The 23,052-nt window shown below is 39.8% G+C and overlaps 1 protein-coding gene across 2 annotated transcripts; it reads right to left on the bottom strand.

The window, feature by feature from the left end:
* Positions 1–404: 404 nt before the first annotated feature.
* Positions 405–22,354, bottom strand: SQLE (squalene epoxidase). 2 transcript variants are annotated; one of them, XM_043483306.1, is made up of 11 exons: positions 21,170–22,354; positions 17,334–17,589; positions 11,920–12,100; positions 10,324–10,420; positions 9,284–9,397; positions 9,032–9,203; positions 7,058–7,153; positions 4,240–4,382; positions 3,755–3,851; positions 1,945–2,032; positions 405–938 (listed from the first exon to the last, which is right to left on the bottom strand). In XM_043483306.1, exons 1-11 carry the CDS (start codon positions 21,452–21,454, stop codon positions 746–748), a joined length of 1,722 nt encoding a protein of 573 aa, XP_043339241.1. In that variant the 5' UTR covers positions 21,455–22,354; the 3' UTR covers positions 405–745. The 2 variants fall into 2 exon arrangements, with proteins under 2 accessions (XP_043339241.1, XP_043339242.1); XM_043483307.1 differs by having other exon boundaries at positions 17,334–17,586.
* Between the last annotated feature and the right edge of the window lie 698 nt (positions 22,355–23,052).

The following is a 23,052-nucleotide window of genomic DNA, read 5'->3' as shown; positions in this document are numbered from 1 at the left end:
ATTAATGTTACACAGTAGAATTTATATAAAGCCCTTGATTCCCTTTTATATGAATGTGACATTTTCCAGGACCTCAGAAAAGAACCTTATCCAATTGGATAAGTGAGGGGAGATAGAGGGATACATGAGGAAAATAAGGTCCAGATATATTGAGGCAACTTCCCCAATGTCAAGAGCTATTTAACAGAAAAGGCTTCCCTCCGCATTTTTCCATCCCACTTTGGTTTTCTTTTTCATGAAGTTATATAAAGAAGCCCACAGCAACAGACGAAGAGGACTTCCCTGGTGGTTCAGTGGTTAAGACTCTGTGTTTCCAATGGAGGGGGCTTGGGTTGGATCCCTGGTCGGGGAATTAAGATACCACATGCCTCAGGGTGTGGCCAAAAAAAACAAAAAGACATGAGTTCATTCTTCATTTTATTTGCATGTCCCACAGTGACTCATCCCAAATACTGAATTCAAAAGACAAACTGCAGCTCCTCAATGTTAGCACTAATTTATGGTAACAATCATTTCTTTTAAATATCTATCTTATTTTACCCTTCATTTGAAATTGCAAACTAAAGTATATATTTACATGTATGTTTATATACAAAATAACTTCAAAAACAAATTAATCCCAATCTTGGTCCAAGAATTCCCACTTTAGAAGCGGGAGGAGTACTGTGCTATATACACTGTCTTCCAAGTCACTGCAGACTTGGCAAGTTCCCAGTATTCATTCACAAATGGTTCCCCTTTAAGCTTAATGAACCAAGTACTTCATTTCTGAGTAAATCAGAGGAAATATTACAGAACACGCTCTGTACAATACAGCACCGCTACTGAAAATGGCTCGGGGTTTTGTAATCCAAGGTTCTGATTTAAAGCAAAAATAGGTGGCATAGACTGCAACGCCAAAGAAGTGTCCGATTAAAACCAGAGGATTGGGAGATAACCTGTAATGGGAAAAAATACATATAATTAAGACCCCAAAATGAAAACTGACTCATAAAGAGATTCCAATTGTGTACCATCTATAAAGGTAAATAGACACTCAACATTTTAGGGGACTTTACAAGCTTGTATCTGCTGGTCAAGGGACAAATTAAAACTTTTTTCTTACAAGAAACTGCTTAGACTTTACTCCTGTCAGAGAAGCCAGTAACTTATCTTAGTTTATATGAATTGTGCGTCCTGAGCTGTTTTCTTTCATTATCTTGAGATCTCAGCCTAAAGTAGCCTGGCCTATGGAATCTCCGTTTTTCAAAAGGTAACAGTGTTGACACTCAGAAAGTGGACAAAGGAGAAAAGCCTTAAGGAATTTCACTTTGCAGACTTTCCAAGAATAATTCTACATATGTCTGCACCGTCAGAACTGAGTTTCATGAGTCCCACACTTCAGTGGAATTCAATGTTAAATATAAACTTCTCTATTATTCATGGTCCCCATAGATCAGGTCAGGGCCATAAACCCACAGGCAAAAAAACAAGCTGCTCTTTTAATCAAGGGTTTTAGCCTCATCTACTCACCAACTCAGGATCAACACTGTTGCCCAGAACTAAAACGCAGGATTGAATACTGCCTTTTTTCATTTCTCTGGGAACATTTTGATTGGGATACTAATCAATAATAAAATGATGACATGCAGCAGGTAGAGGGATTAGCAGTGATTCATAAATCAAACTTCCCAGGTGGCACTAGTGGTAAAGAACCTGCCTGCCAATGCAGGAGGTTCAATCCCTGCGTCTGGAAGATCCCCTGGAGAAGGAAATGGCAACCCACTCCAGTATTCTCGCCTGGAGACTCCCCATGGACAGAGGTGCCTGGTGGGCTACAGTCCCTGGGGTTCCAAGGAGTAGGACACAGTCGTGTCTAAGCAATGACTAAGCAAGCGCAGCATAAACCACAGTCCTAAGAAAATCTGGAGTATCTGTTTCCTCTGTGTCGTCAGAACAACTTACACGGAAAGCAGCCCAACCGGACCTGCAACACATTTTCCACCAAGTTTGAAATAAAAAAAACAGGCTTTTCTCAGTTGATGTAGGGAATCTAAAATAAAAGTTTAAAATTACTCTCATCAAAATACTCATACATTTACGTGGGGTGCTAATGATATGTCAGAAAAAAATGAATATGTAACATTTATTACACCTTTACAGATTAATTTCTTAAAAATCTAGTGTTAGCATTTTAGCCATCCAAGATTTCTTTTCAATTTCATAATGAAGACTACATAGTAATTCACAAATGAATAAACTTTTTTCTGCTAGTAAATAATTACTAAACATGTAGGCCTTGGAAATTACGAGTTATTTAAAAGCTATCTCCTTGATTGTATTGTAAATTCATTAAGTGATGTCAAATATTTTGTACATTCTTTTCTTACAAAAACACAATTCTAGAAACCAGAATGATAGTCTCTAAGATGCCCAGTGTGTATATCTGAGCAGTAAATTATGAAGTGAATAATAATGTCATATCTGTACAGTTTTATTTTTCAAAATAATTCATTAAACCCTCACAACATAGTATAATCAATAACCTTTTTTTAATAGTATAGAATTAATGTTCTTCAAGTATACCTCAATTATTCTTTACAACAGGTAAAAAAGATTACAACAGGTAAACTTTTACTCCAATAACGCCCATTCCTCCTTCAGTATCTCATAGCTCTGTTGTTTTGTGGGTGGATTCAAACTCTAAGAAACTCAAGAGCTGAGAAAAGCTCAGAAAGAAGAGCTTAGAAAAACTCCAAATTTAGTTCTCTTCTTGCCCAACCAGTCACTGTAACTTCCATGATCAACTAGCAAGAGAGATTTGCTTGGCAAATCACAACACGTTGTCTTTTCCTTTAGCAAGAACGACGGTTAGAGGGGCTGCAGGAAGCATTTGTACTGTGTCATCCTTGGTAATCAGATCACCAAAGCAAGGATCACTAGCGCCCCAGCCAGGTCACAGAAATAGCTTTCTTGTATTATAAATACCTGAGGTAATGGGATTAGAGTTATGTTATTTAAAAAAAAAAAAAAAAAAACTTTTTATTTTGTATTGGGAGTTACATTTATTCTTGAACACCTAAAGGTCTCGTTTCACTAACCCACCGCTCACTAACGTGTACGTGTACATGGCCACGGCTGGGAAGTGGCACAGGTGACTTTTCCTCCATCTCTAGCCCTGTTTCTGCTAAGTCATGTTTTCCTTCATGTGAGACTGACCATCACCCTCTACCATACGGAAACAAAAACAGAAGCCTTATAGTAGTAAAGTGGGAATACTTCACGTGAGTAAAAGGTGGATACTTTCTGCTTGTGCATTTTAATAGAAGACAAAAACCTAGGTTTGATACTAAGCTCATTTTCATTTTACAAATACTGTTTCGAAAAGAAATTAAACTACTGTCTGGGAAGAAAAAGGATTAACACTACCTTGCCCTTTAATTCAGTCAGAAAGGTCTTCCATCACAATCTTAGGCATTTGGGGAACGTGTGATGTGATGTGGACCAGAGGAATGAATAATGACACATGACTGAGGTACTGTTACTAAGGTTGTCTAAAGAGGCAATGGCTTCCCACACACAGTGGTGGATACATGATGATTAGTCAAAATTGTGCTCAAGGATGGAGTTAAAAAGGACTTAACGACTTGGAAGTTGGCAAACTCAGGAAACATTTCTATTTCTGGCCTAATCACTAACTTTTTGTAATTCAGTTCCCTTCCTCTGCTAAAAATCTATAATTCAGTAACAGTCATTCAGAAATAGCTGCACTTACCATCTGTAGCAGAAAATAATTCATAAAGAGCCTGAGCAAGAACATTCACAACAAAGGAATGAGACTTTTTTCTTGTCCAATAAAATGATTGTTTGGCCTAAAAAAAGAGAAAGATCACCTATTATATGGTAAGGGTTTAAAATAAAAAAAGAACAAACTAATGTTTATAATCCCTTAAACTGATACCCTGAGGACTATCTTCTAGAAATTATGTCTTGTTCAACATTTACACTCCCATCAAAAAAATAAAAATCTCCAGAGGAACGAGTTACATCTCTGAGGCTAAGTGGCCCATGTAAACTCCAAACCAGAAATTCTAGAAGATTCACAGGTTGCAAGTCATGTTCTCAATCCTGAATAAGACTGTTTAAGAATCACTACTAAGGACCATGCTCCCAGGTACAGATCTCCTCTGCAAAGTCCCATTCATCTTAGGCCCCGGAAAGAAATCTATGTTGAGACATTTTTGTCAAAAAATATCTTACCTGGAAAACAGCTGCATCATCATAAAGGTCAGGGATACCCTTCAGCAATTTTCTCCACAGTTTTATATCATTAAAAACAACAGTCATTCCTCCACCAGTAAGAGGATGCCTCATATTGTATGCATCTCCCAAAAGAAGAACACCTGTAAAAAGAGAACTTAGATCATGACATCATCCTGGAGCATCCATTAAGATCCAAAGAAAACAAAAAACAACGCCCCCCCTTCCAAAAAAAAAAACCTATTAATAATTTATAAACTAGGAATGTCAGCTAGTAAATTAGAATGTGAAAATACTAAATACTAAACCAATTAAAATACTAATAACTAAAATTTACTCAGGCAAAAATTCAAGAGTTGATTCAATTACTATTTGTTAGGTAACATATGTGCCAGATGCTAGGGATACAGTGAGAACAGGAACGTGATCCCTGCCCTCAAAAAACTCACATGTGAAGCTAAGGTTCAGTCAGACAATGTCAAAATATGTATAAGGCCTCTTTCATGAAAAAAACAAAAAAAAGCAATGTACAGGCATCCATGTGTAAAAAGCAAGTCTTTTACAAGGGAAAAAAATCAAGAATTAGTTGACATTTCACAGTAATACTTGCTGCCCGCATATTAAAGCGATCTATATGGTTCTAAGGGAATATGCAGATATTCCAAACACATAAGAAGTTAATTTAGAAGAATAAACCTTGATCGAAGCTTAGCTGAAAACCAGCCCCTTGCATCAAAACCACAGAAGCAGTAAGCTCTGCAATCTGACTCAAGGTACAGCTCCTCCTGATTATAGTCCTGACTCTAAGATTCCCACCCACTGTCAGCCTGGCTCATGACCCATGACTCAGAGGGACAGTTAAACAAAGCATGTATTTAATTTTCTCTCTGAGAGAAATAAAACAATCATAGTAAAAGTGGTAAGGTGGCAGAATTATGGATAATTTTTCCCTGTAATGTCACAATATACTATCTAATTATAGAATACACATATATTAATTTATGAAAAAGCAGTTTCTAAATTTTCACCCAAGTTTTTTTATGCATTAGTCTAATACCTTCACTAGAAACCACTAGCTATAACCAGCTTTTATTCCTCCTCCTCCACAGAACATTCCCAATTCCAACTGGGATATGTTCCCAAAGCATGCTCTTTGTATTAGTTCGGCACTGGCTTTCATTCTGCTTTGCATTATAGTTTATTTCTATGACTGGCAATTTATGATACATGTTTCTCCATAGCAAACAACAGCTGTTTATGTTTGGGAACCACAGTATATCGACAGCTCTCATTCACACCTCTCCTCCAGGCTCCACACTCCTGTTTTCAGTGGGCCTCCACTTGGCCACTCAAATAACCTCACAGCCGTCACATCACTGTGTACAAAAATGAACTCATTATCTCCCCACACTTCCCTAAGTCCAATGTCAGCAAATAGCTGGCAAAATACCTAAGCCTGAAACCTGGAATCCATCAAGAGACCTCGCTCTCCCTTATTACCATTAATCACTGAGTTTCATGCATGCTACATCCTAGATGTTACCGAAATAATTTCTCTACCTTCCACTTTTATTGTTACTTTACACCTTCTAGGGTGGCTATGGCAAAAGGACAGATACGAATAAATGTTGTCGAGGATGTGGAGAAATTGGAACCCTCGTATATTGTTAATGGAAATGGAGGATGATCAACCACTTTGGAAAACAGTTTGGCAGTTGCTCAAAGCATTAGAGAGAGTTAGGACCTGGCAATTCTATTCCTAGGAATATAACCAAGAAAAATGAAAATAAATGTCCACACAATAACTCATACACAGGTATGAACCAAAAGTGGAAACAATCCAAATGTCTATCAGTTGATGAACAGATAGTCAAGATGTAACATATCCACGAACGGAGTAGTATTTGGCCGTTAAACCAAATGAAAGACTGATACATGTTCCAACACGGATGAACCTCCAAGAAGCCAGTTACACAGGATGACACTGTATGATTACATTTATAGGGCATGTCCAGAACAGGCAAATCTATAGACAGGAAGTAAATTAATGGTGGTTTGGGAGGATGTGAGCAGCAGCTACTAATGGTTACATGGTTTCATTCCAGCATGATTAAAAACGTTCTAAAATTGACTGTGGTGATGGCTCCATAGACCTGTGAATACACTAAAAACCAACAAACTGTACACTTTAAATGAGTGAACTATGTGATCTGTGAATTATCTCTCAATAAAGATATAAACATAAAAAGAACTTTTCAATGACTCTGCACTGTCTATAGGATTAAAACTGCATATCTTAACTTTCTACCACTCTGCCACCTCTCCTATGCTCCAGGGGTCTAGGGAGCTACTTAAATGCCACCATTTCTCAGCCATGCTGGCTTTTGCAGATATTGTTCTGCCTACTCAGAAGTCCCTCATCTCACTGTCCAGCTGTGTCTCCAGAGCAACATCTTCCCTAATTACCCTTCCCAATCCACAGGCTCGCTCCCTGCCTTGTACGTCCCACTCCTTCACAGTGAATCTGGTGTACCAAGAGTGGGCTTTCATAACAGCATTTATCAGCAGTATTCTGAAATTATTTACATCTTTCACTGGAATACTGCCTTCTCTAGATTAAGGATGTACTTAATTTTTATTTTCATTAACTCGAACAGTGACCTATGTATACTCAATACTAAATAATAAATATCATAAAACTAATTTTGGTATGCACTAATTACAATAATCTATTTTCTGTACCACATACATGTCATTTGGAATACTGAATTATAATATTTTGAATATCTTTTATAAAGTTGGTCCAAGAAGATAATACCTCGTTTGTTTACTGGTGAAGAAGGGAGGAAGCTTGCTGGCATTGATCTCAAACGCGAATTCTGAGAGGCTTCTAGGAATGGTCCTTTCAGGTGATCTGCAATAAAGCCCGCCCCACCAAATAAATGGTTTATAACATTCCAATTGCAAATTATCATATATTCTTATCAAGTATACACAAATACATACTACACATCTGTGATGGTTGTTACAAATATCCCTTGTGATAAATCAAGAACTAATTAATAACAAACTGTTTGTTAAGCACACAGTTGTTCCTGCTAAGGGATGGCTAAGGAATCTAAGCAAAAATCAATATAGATAGATACAGAGTTGTATGAACAAAAACCTAGAGGAAGAGTGAAGCAAATCCAGATGAGATGATAAGGAGAAAAACCATCCACCTTTCTTCCAAATGATTACCAACAGGTATATATTTAACACCTATTTTATTGTCACCACCATATTCTATAAGAACAGATGAAATATACCACCAATTCACAAACAACAGGAGGGTATGTGTACAGTTAAAAAAAAAAAAAAGGGTAAGATGTAGAGAGAACTATCTCTCTAAGGAGCTTTTAGTTTCTTCATCTAGAATGAAACAGATTAGTTCATCTCTGCGATACATCCCAGGAAAGTATCAAACTTTTGTGCTTCCACTTTATAGAAAATGAACTTGCTTTTCATACAATTCCCATTGTAATCTGGGAATACAAGAGCTGAATGACTGTGTTGAAACTATTCCCTTCCTCCAATGAATAGAATTTCCATAACCTAACTAATATGAACATAAACCTACAAATGTTTCTCTCCCTGATCACAAGGCAGTCTTCTCCAGCTATGCTTTGGACTGGGGGGGGAAAAATCTACAGTAAAATAAAAAAATGCTAAAAATACATTATTTATTATCCTCTTCCTAAATACACATAACTCATTCTTTCCATCTGAAAGCTTCAAAATGGCTTAACTGAGTGAAAATGTATTGAAGTGCTGAAAATGCCATTATTAAAAATCTAAATTGGTCCATGTGTACCTTAATTTCTATTGATATTCTGTTAGTAAACAGTGCTTTTGCTTAGTTTAAAAAATAATGTTCCTTAGTTTAAAAACTAATGAAAAATCAGAATATTTAAACAAATGTACTCACATCCAGGATAATCTGCTATTACTATAATCATAATTGGCAAGCAGAGTTTTCCTTTCAATTTTATCAATATTCTTAATAATTTTTTTTACATGTCTTTCTTACATCTTCCCATTCTCAAAAAATAATTTTAATGAGTGTTTAACAAAGATGTCTGAAATCTCATGAAGCCTTTCTGTACTCAACTCAAAACTAAAAGATCTTTAAGAACCCTTAGAGCCCTTGTGTTCCCAGGGCAGGGACATATGAGCACACAGACCTGCTTTCGACCTTGGCTCTGCCCCTTACTAAAGGTTTATGTTTGGAGAAGCTGATTAACTTCTCTGAATCTTAGTCTCCTCATCTGCTAAACAGGGATCATGATAATGCCTACCTCAGGTGGTTGTGTACATTAAATTATGTTTGTAAAACACCTCTTACATAGTAGACAATCAATAGATGGCAGCTATCATTTCTACAAAAACCAAGCACAAAAAGTAATTATGTATAAGAGATATTTCAAGAATTCAGCTATCTAGACTACTATCCAGACTACCTTAAAAAATACCATATATGCCACTATTAATGATTACTCACAAAACTACACTTTTATTATTACTATGAAAAAATACATTGAAACTATTTTACTTGTGGAGATTTTTTTATGTGCTAGTTTAAATAGTTTATTCAGCTCCACTGTATCTGACTAATTAGACGAAATTTTTCAGCTGTCATTCTCATCTTTCAGCCTCATTTAGACAAAGCTTTAGTGAGAATTGGAGATGGAGAGTCTTTTGTGAGACTTACTTACAGACTAGATTACAATGGCAGTGAAACACTATTTCTTACCAGGTAACTGTGGGTAGATATTTTCAGTCATGTATTCTCTCAAATTCCTTGGCATGTCTCCTCGGATGTCCACAAGTACTCGAGTTTCGTTAGGTGAAATTTGGTAGATGAGAACAGGACTTGGGTTAGCTAAAATAAGTTCGGCATGATTTGCTTTAAACTGTGGTGCATTCTAGGAAAATAAATAAATATTTTTAATAAGTTGCAAATTTCAAGTTGCTTTTATCTTCTACAATTGCATTTCTACAATACCTCCATAAGGAAGCCAACAAAATGTGAAGAAATAGAAACTTTATTGGAGATCAGGTTTTTCCTGAACTTGGAGAAAAGTCCATCTGCAACAATAGTCAATGGAGCATGGAGTTCCTACAACAAAAACAAAGAACACTCAGCTAAATGGTGAGAAATACACAGTGAAAAGACTGTTCTTTTAAAGTGTACATAAACAAATTTAAACACATCATGGGACATTATAGAGTACCCGGAGATAATGCTATTGAAGGAGCTCTCATGTGGGCTGAGGTTAATGAATGACCCATCTTTAGAGACTCTTCCCCTTGAGATCACCTTCCACCAAAGTCCTACCATTCCAAACCACCTGGGATTAAGTCACTTCGATGGACACTGGGGGAAACTATGACAAGCAAGCAGAGCCCACAGAAAACTGAACCACATTACAAATCCCAAGGACTAGCCACATTCTTTTATTCTAGAATTTTTTAACCCCACATAGTGCTTTCAATCAATGGCTATGGCTCCGAAGACTTTTTGTACACATGGATGTATATACTTATATTACCTTGCAATTGCCCCCATTAGAGTGTAATTCCTAGGAGGCAATTACCCTACGAAAGAATCAACAGATAGGCTTTTGACTTTCTCCTCTGTTCTAAACCAACACAAGCAAATACTGGAAACTATTTTATTCAGCTATTTCCCCAGACAGTCTCTTAGTTTTTGCCTTTCTTATTTCAACAATAGTTTATTTTATTCTCATTATTTCTTTCACGCTGAATCCTTCCTTTTTGCATCTTCCAGTTCCCTCTCCGCTAGGGTACAATTCTCACTTCAGTTTTTAACACAGCTAACATCACGGAGTTTGTTTCCAGAGTTATTTGAACAGCATTCTGCATTGCCCCAAAGAACAATGTGTTGCAATCTAGCGCAGAGAGTTTGGAGAGATTTCAGTCCATTTGATGAATAATAAACTTGTGGGCCTACTTCTCTTGAAGGAGTAGGAGAAAAAGAAAATAAAAACCTCTCAGGAAAAGCGAATATCTGCTACATCTCACCTTGATGTCTCCAGTCTCTTTATCCTTGTACTGAACTCCCATCACAGCATCATCTTCTTCTAGTAACTGCAGCACAGTGCCCTCGATAAACTTTGCACTAAAAGATAAAGAAACAAGTTTTCTGGTAGCACAACTGAAAAATTTAAACACGGAATGAAAAATTCCTTTTTCCTATCTCCAGTGTACCCTAAACTGGACACACATGTACATAGAAAAAGGGCTGGAATGACGAAAAGCAAAAATATCAATGGGTTTTAGAATCAGGTGGGGTTATAATTTTCTAATTTTTTAAGATGGAATGTATGTAACTAATGTAATGACTTTTCAGAAAAGCATTTTTAAAAATGCTTTATCTTTTTATCTTTTGAATTTATCTCAATTCATTAAAAAATAAAATACACGCAGAAAAATTTTACATACAAACAAGTTTTGTTGTGTTGATGAATATACACAGAATTGGAATTTATTCAAATTTTTCTGAGTAGTTACTTCTAGTTAGAAGGATCATAGATAATTTTTACAATCTCCTCTATATTTTTAAGTATTTCTCTATTTTTCTAAAATGAATATATTAATACTTTCATAGATATCAAATTCTTCAAGTTCTAAGAATAATCAATTCATTTCTCCTTTTGCTTTGTCAACATTTAAGCCAACATTAAGGATTTAAGCCTTTATCAGGGCTTCCCCAATAGCTCAGTTGGTAAAGAATCTACCTGCAATGCAGGAGACCCCAGTTCAATTCCAGGGTCAGGAAGATCCGCTGGAGAAGGGATAGGCTACCCACTCCAGTATTCTTGGGCTTCCCTGTGGCTCAGCTGGTAAAGAATCCACCTGCAATCCAGGAGACCTGGGTTCGATCCCTGGGTTGGGAAGAGCCCCTGGAGAAGGGAAAGGCTACCCACTTCAGTATTCTGGCCTGGAGAATTCCATGGACTATACAGTCCATGAGGTCACAAAAAGTCGGACACGACTGAGCGACTTGTACTTTCCCTTTCAAGCCTTTGTCGATGACATGAGGATTCTCATGTTTAAAACTTAAATCACAATTATAGTGTACAGGGCTAGAAGTAAATATAAGTTAATAATTAAAAGAAGAAGCCCTTTAAAACTGTCAATCACTATACTGTACATCTGTGACTTACATACTATTGTATGTCAATTATAACTCAAAAAAAGAGAGGAAGGGACACCCAGCCAGTCCTGTCAGTCCAGGTCCTTAGTATGAATGCAACAGGGATTTTCTCTTTTAACTCCTCTGTCCTGACTTTTAATAAAAAGCCCCATAACCACAAACTCCAACTCCCAAATGGGTACATATGAACTTAAACCTTAATTACAATGACTACATCCTCTCAATTCGAACTACATAAAAATCACACATTGAGTCGTAGGAAAGTTCTCAATAGTTCTAATCATTCAAACGATTTATATGATATTCTTAACAAAGGCTGAAGAATTAACATTCTTCTAACTTACGGTTTATTCTAGTACAACAGCTATGCTCTAACCTATACCCAAACACTTATGAAAATGTATAAAACAGTATTTAAAGGTATAACAGTTTAACATCAGGTATTGGAAGCTGAGCCTTACTTGGGCTCTGCCATAGCTGCCTTCCGGAGATGCATGATGAATCTTCCATGATGGAAAGCTCTTCCACTCTGCACATGATTGTTCTCTGACAGGGGGAAAGGAATCTGAACCTCTGTTTTGCTTTCCTGATCATGAATTATGTAGCCATTTACAACCTGGGCATCAATACCTTCCACTGTATCTGCAAAACAACACAGTTTAAAAAAAAAGTCAGTTTTTTGTAATATGCCCAGAGTTACACTAATCACCAAGAGGACACGGATGTGGAAAGTGAGTTTCTGCGTTCATAAAGCTACACCACCATTTGGAGGACTGGACGTTAACAGAACTATTTCAGAAACCTTAATGCTTCTGGAAGACAAGTCTTAGCAAATTTGTGATATCATAAAAGGTAAATATTTACATATAAAATTTATTCATTAAAATTCATAGGAAAAATACTCACACTCTAATAATAACAGGGAAAATGTACACAGATGATTCATACTACAAAGAAACATTGAATATGTCAGGAAAACAATGTTCAAAACTTGATTTAAAAAAAAAAATCAATGAAATAAAACTGAAACAAGAAGACACCAAATCTATCAAAGTTGCTGGTGAAATAATGATAAAATGGATAAATTGTATATATTACTGGTCATATCATAAACTTAATAACATTTTAGAAAATAAGCATGGCAACAACTATCAAGAACCAAGAAGAAGTTAGCACCCTTTAATGTAATATTAGTCTTATAACCCATCTAGGGTACATTATAAAATATTAACTGAAAAACACTATGAACAGGCTTAAAGTTATTTTAAAGAATGGATAATGGTATTAGAAATGTTGCTGACTTTAGCATATATTTTAAAAATCACATGCTATAAATATATTCAAATACATTAAAATACAATATTGAGGATTGTCTATTAAAATGATTTCATTTCTGATGAAAAGGAAAACTTCATAATAAAACAATTTTACCACACATCTATGCTAAGATCAAAATAAATCATTTTTTTTCTGATATGCTTTTTAATTACACTTTAAAGTCTAGTCAGGGACAAGCTGGATGAATACTTGTCAAACATCCCACCTAGGATCCAAGTAAGTTAGTTTTTTGGTTTGGCTTCTAAATTATTCCAGCTAAAATTCAGTCAGAGAAAAGCACACAGGTATCACAGAAGCTGCCAATTAGCAGTGTATTCAATTTGGATCTCGGCAAACTGCCAATCTTTACCGGCCTACCTGTTTGAAACCCATCTAGTATTTCCACTTTTGTTTTGTCCAGCTACTGAAATAAGCTTATTTTTCTTAACTCATATTATGGAAGAACTTCTAAGTGCTAAATCTGGCCAATTTAGAACACACCAGAACATGTGAAAAGTAGACAGTAGTGGCACAGTAAAATTTTCCTTGGGTAAGTTATCTTAAGTATATAAATAAGGTCTAATTTAAGATTTGAAACATCTGCCTCTCACAATTTGACTGGTGAAATCAAATATGATAGACTTTGGCACTTTCACTTTCTTAACCAGGCAGGCAGGAAAATGGCATCCTCATCAAATTCACGCCTGACGATCAATGATAAGGCTGACAAAATCCGCCTCAGGGTACTGTCCCACCTGTCTCTGGTGACCCTCTCATGGAGGGTGGTGGTTAGAGAACATAAAAGGACAGAGGCAGGGGGCCTCCCTTCTTTACAATCCATCCTATCCGCTGGGGCCCGGGACCCTGCTGTCTCTTGCTTTTCCTCTCTATCTGCCCCTTCTCAGTCTCAGTCCTCTTACTCGGCTCCTGCTCTCACCGACCTCTCTACCTTAGAGTACCCCAGGAGTCGTCCTGGGCCTCTTCTTGGCAACGCCATCTAGCCTTCTTTAAATACCACGACTCCTCTCTTTCTCACACCCCTCACATCTCATCCAGCAGCAGCAGGTCCTACTGACTCTTCCTTCCAAATATATTCCCAGAATGTGACCACATCCCCCACCACTACGGCCATGACCCTGGTCCAAGCCATCAGCTCTCACTGTTTCCACAATAACTTCCTAACAGGTCTCCCTGCTGCTGACTTGCCACTTCATGATCTAGTCTTTCTTCTACACACTAACAAGAATACATTAAAACATTAAACATAAATACATTAAAACATTAAAATATTCTAATCATACTTCTAAGACGTGAAATCTAGTAACTTCCTCTTCTTGAAATTCTCCAATGGCTTCCCTTTGGAATAAAAGTCTAATCCATATAGTGGGCCAGCAGGGAATCCAGTCTCCATTCTCCTTAACTCCAACTCAAACCACTCAATTTCAACACAATTCTCCTTTCCTGCTCTTCAAAGAAGCCACAGGCTCACTCCTCCCCATCAGGCTTCACCCCGTGATGCTCTCTCTACCTGGAAAGAGCTTCTCTTCCTCCAGACAGCCCTAGGGCTCTCCTACCCCTTCCCTTCAGTCCTTTCCTCAAACATCACTGTCTCAGTAAGGCTTTCCCTTCCCCCACCCACTGCATCATTTAGAAGTACACTCCCTATCTCTCTTTTCTGACTCTTCTCTGAAGCACTTATAACCATAATATATACTCTAAATTTTATTTATTCATCTTTTATCACCATCTTCTACAGGAGCACCTAGAATGTATGCTCTGTGAGGGCTGGAATCTGTTTTGTTCACTACTGTAGCCTCAGCACCCAGAACAGTACTTACAATATAGCTGATACTTAATAAATACGTTAAATAAAAGAATGAATGTTACCTGTTTAGTCACCTCCCTCCCAACCTGATCTTCTCTGTTACCCCACAAACATGTTCTATCTAGTATCAAAACACCCCTCCTGTATCCTCACATCTACATGTCACCTCTGCCCTGTTTCTGTTTTCTGTTAGAGAAAAACTCCTTGAGAGTAGTTTTCTAGCCTCAAATTTTTTCATCTCCCATTCACTTCAGTCCAGGTTTCATCTACACAACTCCACCAAAACACCTTGTCAGTCCCACAGCAACCTCCAAATGGCAGAATCCCATCGCACTTCCTACGCACTGTTCTGACCTTACCCTTCATTAGCAAACCATGACATGGCTCCTTCCCTTTCTTGATATGTACCCATCCCCTCCTGCGAGAAACACTTTCCTCTGTTGGATTAAGGACACCAAACTCTCCCGGCTCTTTCCTGTCATTCTGCAGGCTCCTTCTCCATCCTCCAGCAAGCTTCTCTTCTTCCACCCAATTTCTAAATGTCAGTTTCCCAGGACTTGATCTATTCTGTCTTCTCTTTTTTTCCTGCACACTCTCCTTAGCTGGTCTCCATCACTGCTGTGGCTTTTAAGTACTACAAACATGCTGACCTCTCTGAAATACCTACACCAGCCAGCTCAAAGCACTCATTCCTCTGCACTTGAGATGCATATTCTCAACTAAACAGTCCGCGTGTCTATCTCCTCCATGGGTCCCCTGACTTCCTCCCAGTGCTGGTCCCTCTCTAGGTTTTCTTACACAGCATCTTCCAGCTGGTCAAATCAAAATGCTAAGAATCACTTTTTAATACCCTGTCTTCTCATACCTCACACCAATCCTTTACTAAGTCAAGCCATTCCTGTCTTTTATTTGGTCATGAACCTGTCCACTTCTCTTTACATCCTCTGCTAACGTGCTAGTCCAAACCACCATCATATGCCATTTGGACTAGGCGATGAGCTCCCACTAGACTCCTTGCACTGACTCTTGCCACCCCACCACCACAGTCTTGTAGTCTATTCACCACACAACATCCACATATTCTTTCAAAATAGCATCCTAGAAAAGTGCACACTCTCCTTAGCTGGTCTCCATTACTGCTGTGGCTTTTAAGTACTTTTAAGTGCAGGATGTGATTCAATGGTAAACTGTGAAATGAAATTTCAAGCTGCAAATTGTATACTTGGGTAAAATCATGCGAGTATTTAAAAAGCAAAATAAATCTCAGTCAGATTTAGGAATGTATGTAGGTACTGAGCGGCTTCTCAGGTGGCTCAGTGGGTAAAGAATCCGCCTGTGATGCAGGAGACGTGGGTTCAATCCCTGGGTCAGGAATATCCCTTGGAACAGGAAATGGCAACCCACTCTAGTATTCTTGCCTGGAGTATCCCATAAACAGACGAGTCTGGCGGGCTACAGTCCACAGTGTCGCAAAGAGTTGGACATGTGTGAGCATGCACACACGTAGGTACTGAGTCAGGATATTAGAAGTGTTCATCATTGTGAAGAGCTCTCAGAGGTCTGAAGCCTTTGGAGGCATAAACAGGATCCTGTCATACTCCTGTTCCACTGCCTTCAAAGTCCTACAGGACTAGCAGCTGCCTAACTCTCCAATCTCAATCTCAAGTCCTGCTCCTTTCCCCATTACCCAATACTTTCTGACTACACTGGTCTCCTCTTCAGTACACTGAATAAAATAGCAAACATTTACATAGTGCTTAATACATACCAGGAATTGTTCTGACTGCTTTATCTTTATGCTTTAATTCAATTAATTCTCTTAATAACCTATGAGTCAAGGACTCTAAATGTGCCTCTTTTAGAGATGAGTAAACTAATAGAGATTTCCCTGGTAGCTCAGAGGTAAAGAATCTACCTGCCAAAGCAGGAGACACATGTTCAGTCCCTGAGTCAGGAAGATCCCCTGGAGGAGGAAATGGCAACTCACTCTAGTATTCTCACCTGGAAAATCCCATGGACAGTGGAGCCTGGCAGGCTACAGTCCATGGAGTCACAAATAGTCAGATTTAAAGACTAAACAACAGCAACAAACTTAACACACAGGTGGTTAAGTAACTTAGCCAAGATCACACAGCTTTTTAAGCACCTAAGCTATATTCAAAGTCAGGCAATCTAGTGCCAGAATCAATGCTGGTAATTACTACAACATCATGCCCACCCTAAATACCAAGCAAGCTCTCTCTCAATTCCCGGACCTATTTTGCACTCTGAACCCCAAGACTGGATCGCTGATCTGTCTTATTCACCAGTTTATCCTTGGCACCCAGTATAGCACCTCATACAAAGCAAACAGCAAAACCACTTCCTAAATGAAGAGTATTTTAAAAGCACTGGATTAATGATCCTTAAATAAAAGGTTCTAAAACAGGTACATCACATGCACTCTACAAATGACAGTTCACTTCACCTTTCACTAAATTTCATTCCTCATTCCAAGTTGAAGTTTTCCAGTCTTCAACTTTGACCATTACAATTTTTTAGCCACTTTTATCTCACAAAGGCTACTTCATGTTTCCTCATGCTTATCTTCTCCTTTGCTTTCATTTTCATGAAAATTTGTTGATAAATGTGTAACCTTTATACATGAAAATAAAATGGAATACCCTTTTACCAGTCATAGCAAAGACTGCTTGCTTATACCACATTAACTCCTAAAAATCACGAGGAACCTACCTTCAAGACCAAGGTCTTTCAAGGCATAATAACCACCTGGCTGCAGAAATTCTCCAAGGATCCGGTCAGGCTCTTTTAAATCTCTCTCAATTACCGTCACCTTTCTTCCATCTCTGGAAAGCACTGCGGCCAAAGCAGAGCCGAGGACACCAGATCCCACGATGATAACTTCTGGATCGTTTTGAGAAGAGGTCAGGGTAGAGGCAGCTGTTCCTATTAAGGTTGTTTCTGAAATACTGGTCCCTTTTTTGCACTGCTTAAAAAAAAAAAAATGAATTATGTAGCCACATTTGTTGTCTTTAAATCATATTACTACTATACAGGCACAGTGAACGCTTGCATCTTAGGTAAAAACTATACCCTAAATATTATCAAACCAAATGAACGGTTATGTTTTTAAATCCATATCATATATAAAAAACAATAATATCTAAATACCAATTAAACAAAAATGGATAATACCCCAGTAAAATGAGACTTATGTTCCATCTTCCAAATATATTTAGAAAATGCTGTCACATATTTAGAAATACACAATAGGCCAATTATAAGATAGGTTTACAAGGGACTTCTAAGTCTTACAGGGAAAATTCTATCCTAATTACTCAATTCTTCATATACATACTGAGCATCCACCAGATACAAATCATGTACAGCTTCTGATATGATTTCATGTTGCAAATTATTCAGCACCCTTTAGATATTTCCACTAGTTGTCTTCATTTTCTCCCTCTCGATTTTCATCTGAAAAATCTATCTTAATCTAAAATCACTTTTTATATAACAAAAAAACTGTCAAATTCTGGCCAGGGATCTATTAATTGAGAATACGTACAATTCCAAGAGAATAACTCATTCTGTTCCTTGGAGTTCAACCTGTTCGCAGTTTGAAAATTTGACATTTAAGAACATATTTACCTTCCTTTTCCTCCATCCTGATACTCTTAAGGGAACCTGGTGAAATATGTGACCCTCCAGTTTAAGAATAAGAACAAACATTAAAACTATCACTGGTTGGGCTGACAGTAAAAACCCTCCCTTTGATTATAAGATGAAAAAGGGCTGTTTTGAGAGATTTATGCCCATTGAGCATAACAGTACCTATTACAGTTTTTTTAAATGAATAATTCAGTACCATAATAAGCATTTTTTGTGGGTATATGGAGTCACAAATATGAATACATTCAGACACAGAGTTGCAAGGAACCATCTTCCTGGGGTTCTCTGACCTTAACAACTAAGATAAGGTTAAATGTCATTTTGAAAGGGTTTTAATAAAAGACCTCAAGCAAAAAAAGTGAAAGTTACTCAGTCACATCCAACTGAACTATCAGGGGAGCCCTCAGGCAAAAAGTTCTGTTCAGTTCAGTTGCTCAGTCGTGTCCGACTCTTTGCGACCCCATGGACTGCAGCACGCCAGGCTTCCCTGTCCATCACCAACTCTTGGAGCTTACCAACTCACATCCATAGAGTCGGTGATGCCATCTAACCAACTCATCCTCCATCGTCCAAAAGGAAGAACACATTTACCTTCCTTTTCCCCCATCCCGATACTGTTACGGGAACTTGGTCAAACAAGTGGCCCTCCAGTTTAGGAATAAGAACAAACATTTTTGTCAAGCAAAAAGGAAGGAGATAAAACCTAAAATCCTTTAGAATTTTAAATCTCTGTGATCTAATATTCATCTGGCCTCTACAATGACCTAGGCCCTGTCCACTGTTTTGTTTTTTTTTTTAATCATTTCTCTTAGAGAAATTAATTTTCACAACAGAACTTACTCTTTCTCTCAGTATTAATAGCCAGAACAACTGACTGTATTTAAAGCCTCTTCTGCCATTTTGGTGGCTCAGATGGTAAAGAATCTACCTGCAATGCAGAAGACCGAGGTTTGATTCCTGGCAGGAAGGTCCCCTGGAGAAGGAAATGTCAACCCACTCCAGTATTTTACCTGGAGAATTCCCTGGACAGAAGAGCCTGGCGGGCTACAGTCCACGGAGTCACAAAGAATCAGACACACCTGAGCCACTTTCACTTGTCATTTTAGCCATTGTTTATTAGCCTTTCTTCCTAAATGTTCCCTGTTACACACAAACACACATACACAATCCTGGAAAGAGAACTCTGGAGAAAGTTGCCTTTCAGAGCCTGGTTAGTACATGAAGCACTAAAGGGAACTTAATACAGTCTACCGACTCCCAGGTATTAAGGAAATAAACAGAGAACCTGGGGTATTTGCAAAATGGAACCAATACTGAGAGCTGTAATTCAACTTCCAACCGCCGAATTTCTCTTCAGTATGATGGCATTCCAGCCTCCTGGACTAGTGCTCAGTGGCCCTGAGGGACATCATCTCAGTTAACAGTAGCGAAGACTTCAAACTGAAAATTAAAGATTCCCTTACCCTCCCATTCCTCCAACCCACATCCACCCCATCAATGAATTCAGCACCATTCCGAAGGTTCCTAACAGATGGAGACTACCCCTAGACTAATACAAATAACTACTATTTACCAGACAGTTATGTACCAGGCATTTAGCAAACATTAAATCAATCAATTCGCTAACTACCAGCAAGGTTAGTGCCATTTCCACCTAACAGAAGAAGTAACTGATTCTTCCAGAAAGTAAGCAACTTGCCCAAAGTCTCACAGTCAGCAGTGGTAGAGCAAAACTTCTAAACCAAGCCCCCTCTCTTCTTAAACTGTGTTGATCTCTGCCGCAGATACAGGTAAGAAGATATGGCTCTGGAACCCTAAAGGAGTGAATTACTTTGTAGGCCACACCAGCTAATGTCAAGTCACCGTCATCCCTTACTTGGCCTACTGCAAGACTCTCTCAGCCCACATCCCTGCTTCCATTCTTGTCCTCCTACAATCCATTCTCCACACAGAAACTAAAATGTTCTTTTTAAAAAGTGAAAGTCAGGGACTTTCCTGGCATTCCAGAGGTTAAGACTTCGCCTTCCGATGCAGGGGATGTGGGTTTGATCCCTGGTCGGGGAGCTAAGATTCCACGTGCCTTGTGGCCAAAAAAACCAGAACACAATATGGAAGCAATATTGTAACAAAATCGATAAAGACTTAAAAAAATAATAAATAAAAAGTAAAAATAAAATATCATTACTCACATACTTTAATCCTCCAGTGCTCTTGGGGAAAAGTATAAACACCCAAGGCCAACAGGCCCTCAATATTCTGGCCTCAACAATCTTTTCCCCGCTCATCTCTCACCATTGTCCTCCTCTGCTGTCTCTGCAGGGACCAAATATTAATTATTCACCTAACCTAGGACACTGATTTACTCAAGGCTCCACTGATGTGGGGAGACAAGGGCGTTTTGCCCAAGACTTTAAAACACTGAGCATTTTTACTCAGCCAGTTCTTCCAGCTGTTCTGTGACTTTCCCCAGGCAGCTGTCCCTTCTTATTAGCCACGAGTTTACCTGAAGCAGCTTTCTTCCTTCTTCCCAGGTTCAAACACAATCCTTACCAAAGGATTTAAATAAAACTATTTTTCCATCACAGACAGTGATTCTGTCCTACTGACTTGAACATTTCACCTTTCCTTAATCAAACCAAGTTCATTTAGCTCTAGCATCACCAACACTAAATGAAACAAAGGTTTTCCATCATTTCTAAGAGCGCCAAGGATGTAGTCAAGAGCAGTCAAGAGCGTAAACAAAACAAAAAACCAAAACCATCTATGTCAGAATTCCTACAGAATATCTAACTTGCAGCCTTTCACCCTTTAAATTACCGTATTTACATCTGGGTGATCGCAGTCCTCATTTTAAATGTAAGACACTCATACATGTGCCCACTTTAAATTCAACCTACCCTCCTAGACCCCAGCTGCTCTTTATTTTCTGATCCAGCGGGGGATTTGGCCCAGAAGAAGCCAATGAAAGGCAAGGCTGACAGAATATAGGAGAAGCCCGCCAACTGGGAGCCACTCTGCCGGCGCCCGAGGAGGGCCCCGCTCCGGTAGCGATAAGACAGCACGAGCCCCAGCGACAGGAACACCAGCACGCATAGCAACAGCTCCTTGTTGGCCAGAGAGACGAAGTCTCCGCATTTCTTATAAAAATAGGTGAAAGTAGCGATGCCGAGAAAAGTCCACATGGTTAAAAGGCTTCTTCGGGGACTCCGGATCAACGTTAGATTTTTTTTTTTTTCCTGGTAGGGTTTTGGTGTTTAGATGCTCTCCCCAAAATGTGTTGCCAAAAAGGAGCGCGGGGGACCGGCTGAAGTCCAGGAAACACCGTCACGGGATTACAATTCAAATCAGAGAAATTTACAAAATCATATAAGTTAGTATAAAAGTACGTTTAGACGGGAACGTTCTCCAGGATTTAAAGAAAAGTATTTAAAAACCTCCAAGAGCTCGCGATCAGACTCTCCCCTTTCAAGCAATCCATCTATGGGGGTTGGGGGAGTGCTGGGAGTCCTGGGAGATTAATTCCGGATAACGTATTAAATTTTGTTGTTGGCTCGTCGTGCAGTGAAATTGCTCTTCGCTCTCACTAGCAGCAGGTGTCCTTTCGGAAGAGCAACAGGGAGACAAACATCAAAGAAATATCTTGCGCTGGGGAACTGCGGCCTCACCGGGTCGGAAAGCTCGAGGGCTGAGACGGCGCGGAGACAGCTCCTTCTCTTGCCCCGGACCTCCACTCTCAGAGGGAAAAGTCGGACGGGGCAGCCTTCTCCCACCAAAGATGGCCTCGGACTCGAGACTGCGGCTCCAGGACTGGGAAGCGTAGCCCCCACCTCCAAACTTCCTCCTCCCCGCGGCTCCCAAGGCACCGGTCCCCGAACCTTCACCCAGCTGAACGACACTTTCCAGGGCGCTCCCCCCTCAGAGAGCAGCTGCGGCGGCGGCGGCTCCGGAGCGACTCATCACCAGCATCCCTCGCGGGCGGCGGCAGCCCTCCCAGTGAAGCGCTTCGGCAGTAACCAAAGTAACCGCCTGGTGCCTAGATAGCCGCCCGACCGCGTGAGCGTAGCCGGCGTTTGGGCTCGACCCGGGCAAGGGACCAGAGGGCGGGGTTCCGCCCACCGTCACCGCCCCCTGCCGCCGCCCACCAATGAGGGCGAGCGCCGCGCTGTAGGCCGAGATGGCGCTATGCCGTGTTTGGCCAATCGCAGGCGGCGCGGCTCGGGCGGTGACGCCCAGAGAGGCGCTAGGACGAGGTTGCGTGGTGTCGGGTGGGGGCGTGGGGATGGGGTCGGCCGCTGGATGGGCGGATGGGAAGGCACGGGCTGTCTCTGGAGGGAGTGGGGCTGGTGGGCGTCATGCCCTGAGTGTCACGGGCCCAGCCGCTGGGATCCTACCCAGAAAGAGGTGGAGCTGGTTCCGAGGAAACCTCGCCGGGCTTCCGCCGCCTCGGCAAGTCTCCATTCATCTGGCCGCTCTGTGGACGGGTCGCTACGTGCCGGGCCCAGGTGTCATAGAGAGGAATCAGACACAGCCTTTCTGGCATGTGCCTACCGTGTGGTAGGGGGCGGTAGAAAAAGTTACAGGTGCCTCGAGAACGTGACTTTCACGGCTGAATCTGCAAGAAGGTGTGGGCAGGCGTCTGGCAGAGGAAGAAAGGAGAGGATATGCCAGGTGTTCCCTTCCTTTACCCAAATTGTCAGGCAACTGTGCACTTTGTCACTGTACCCAGCTTGAAGATACACTTATGCACGCTGCCCTTTTATAGTCAAGATCAGAAACAGGG

This window comes from Cervus canadensis, chromosome 12 (assembly GCF_019320065.1).
Source record: "Cervus canadensis isolate Bull #8, Minnesota chromosome 12, ASM1932006v1, whole genome shotgun sequence".
Taxonomy (NCBI): Eukaryota; Metazoa; Chordata; class Mammalia; order Artiodactyla; family Cervidae; genus Cervus; species Cervus canadensis.
This window is presented reverse-complemented; position numbering and strand designations above follow the sequence as displayed.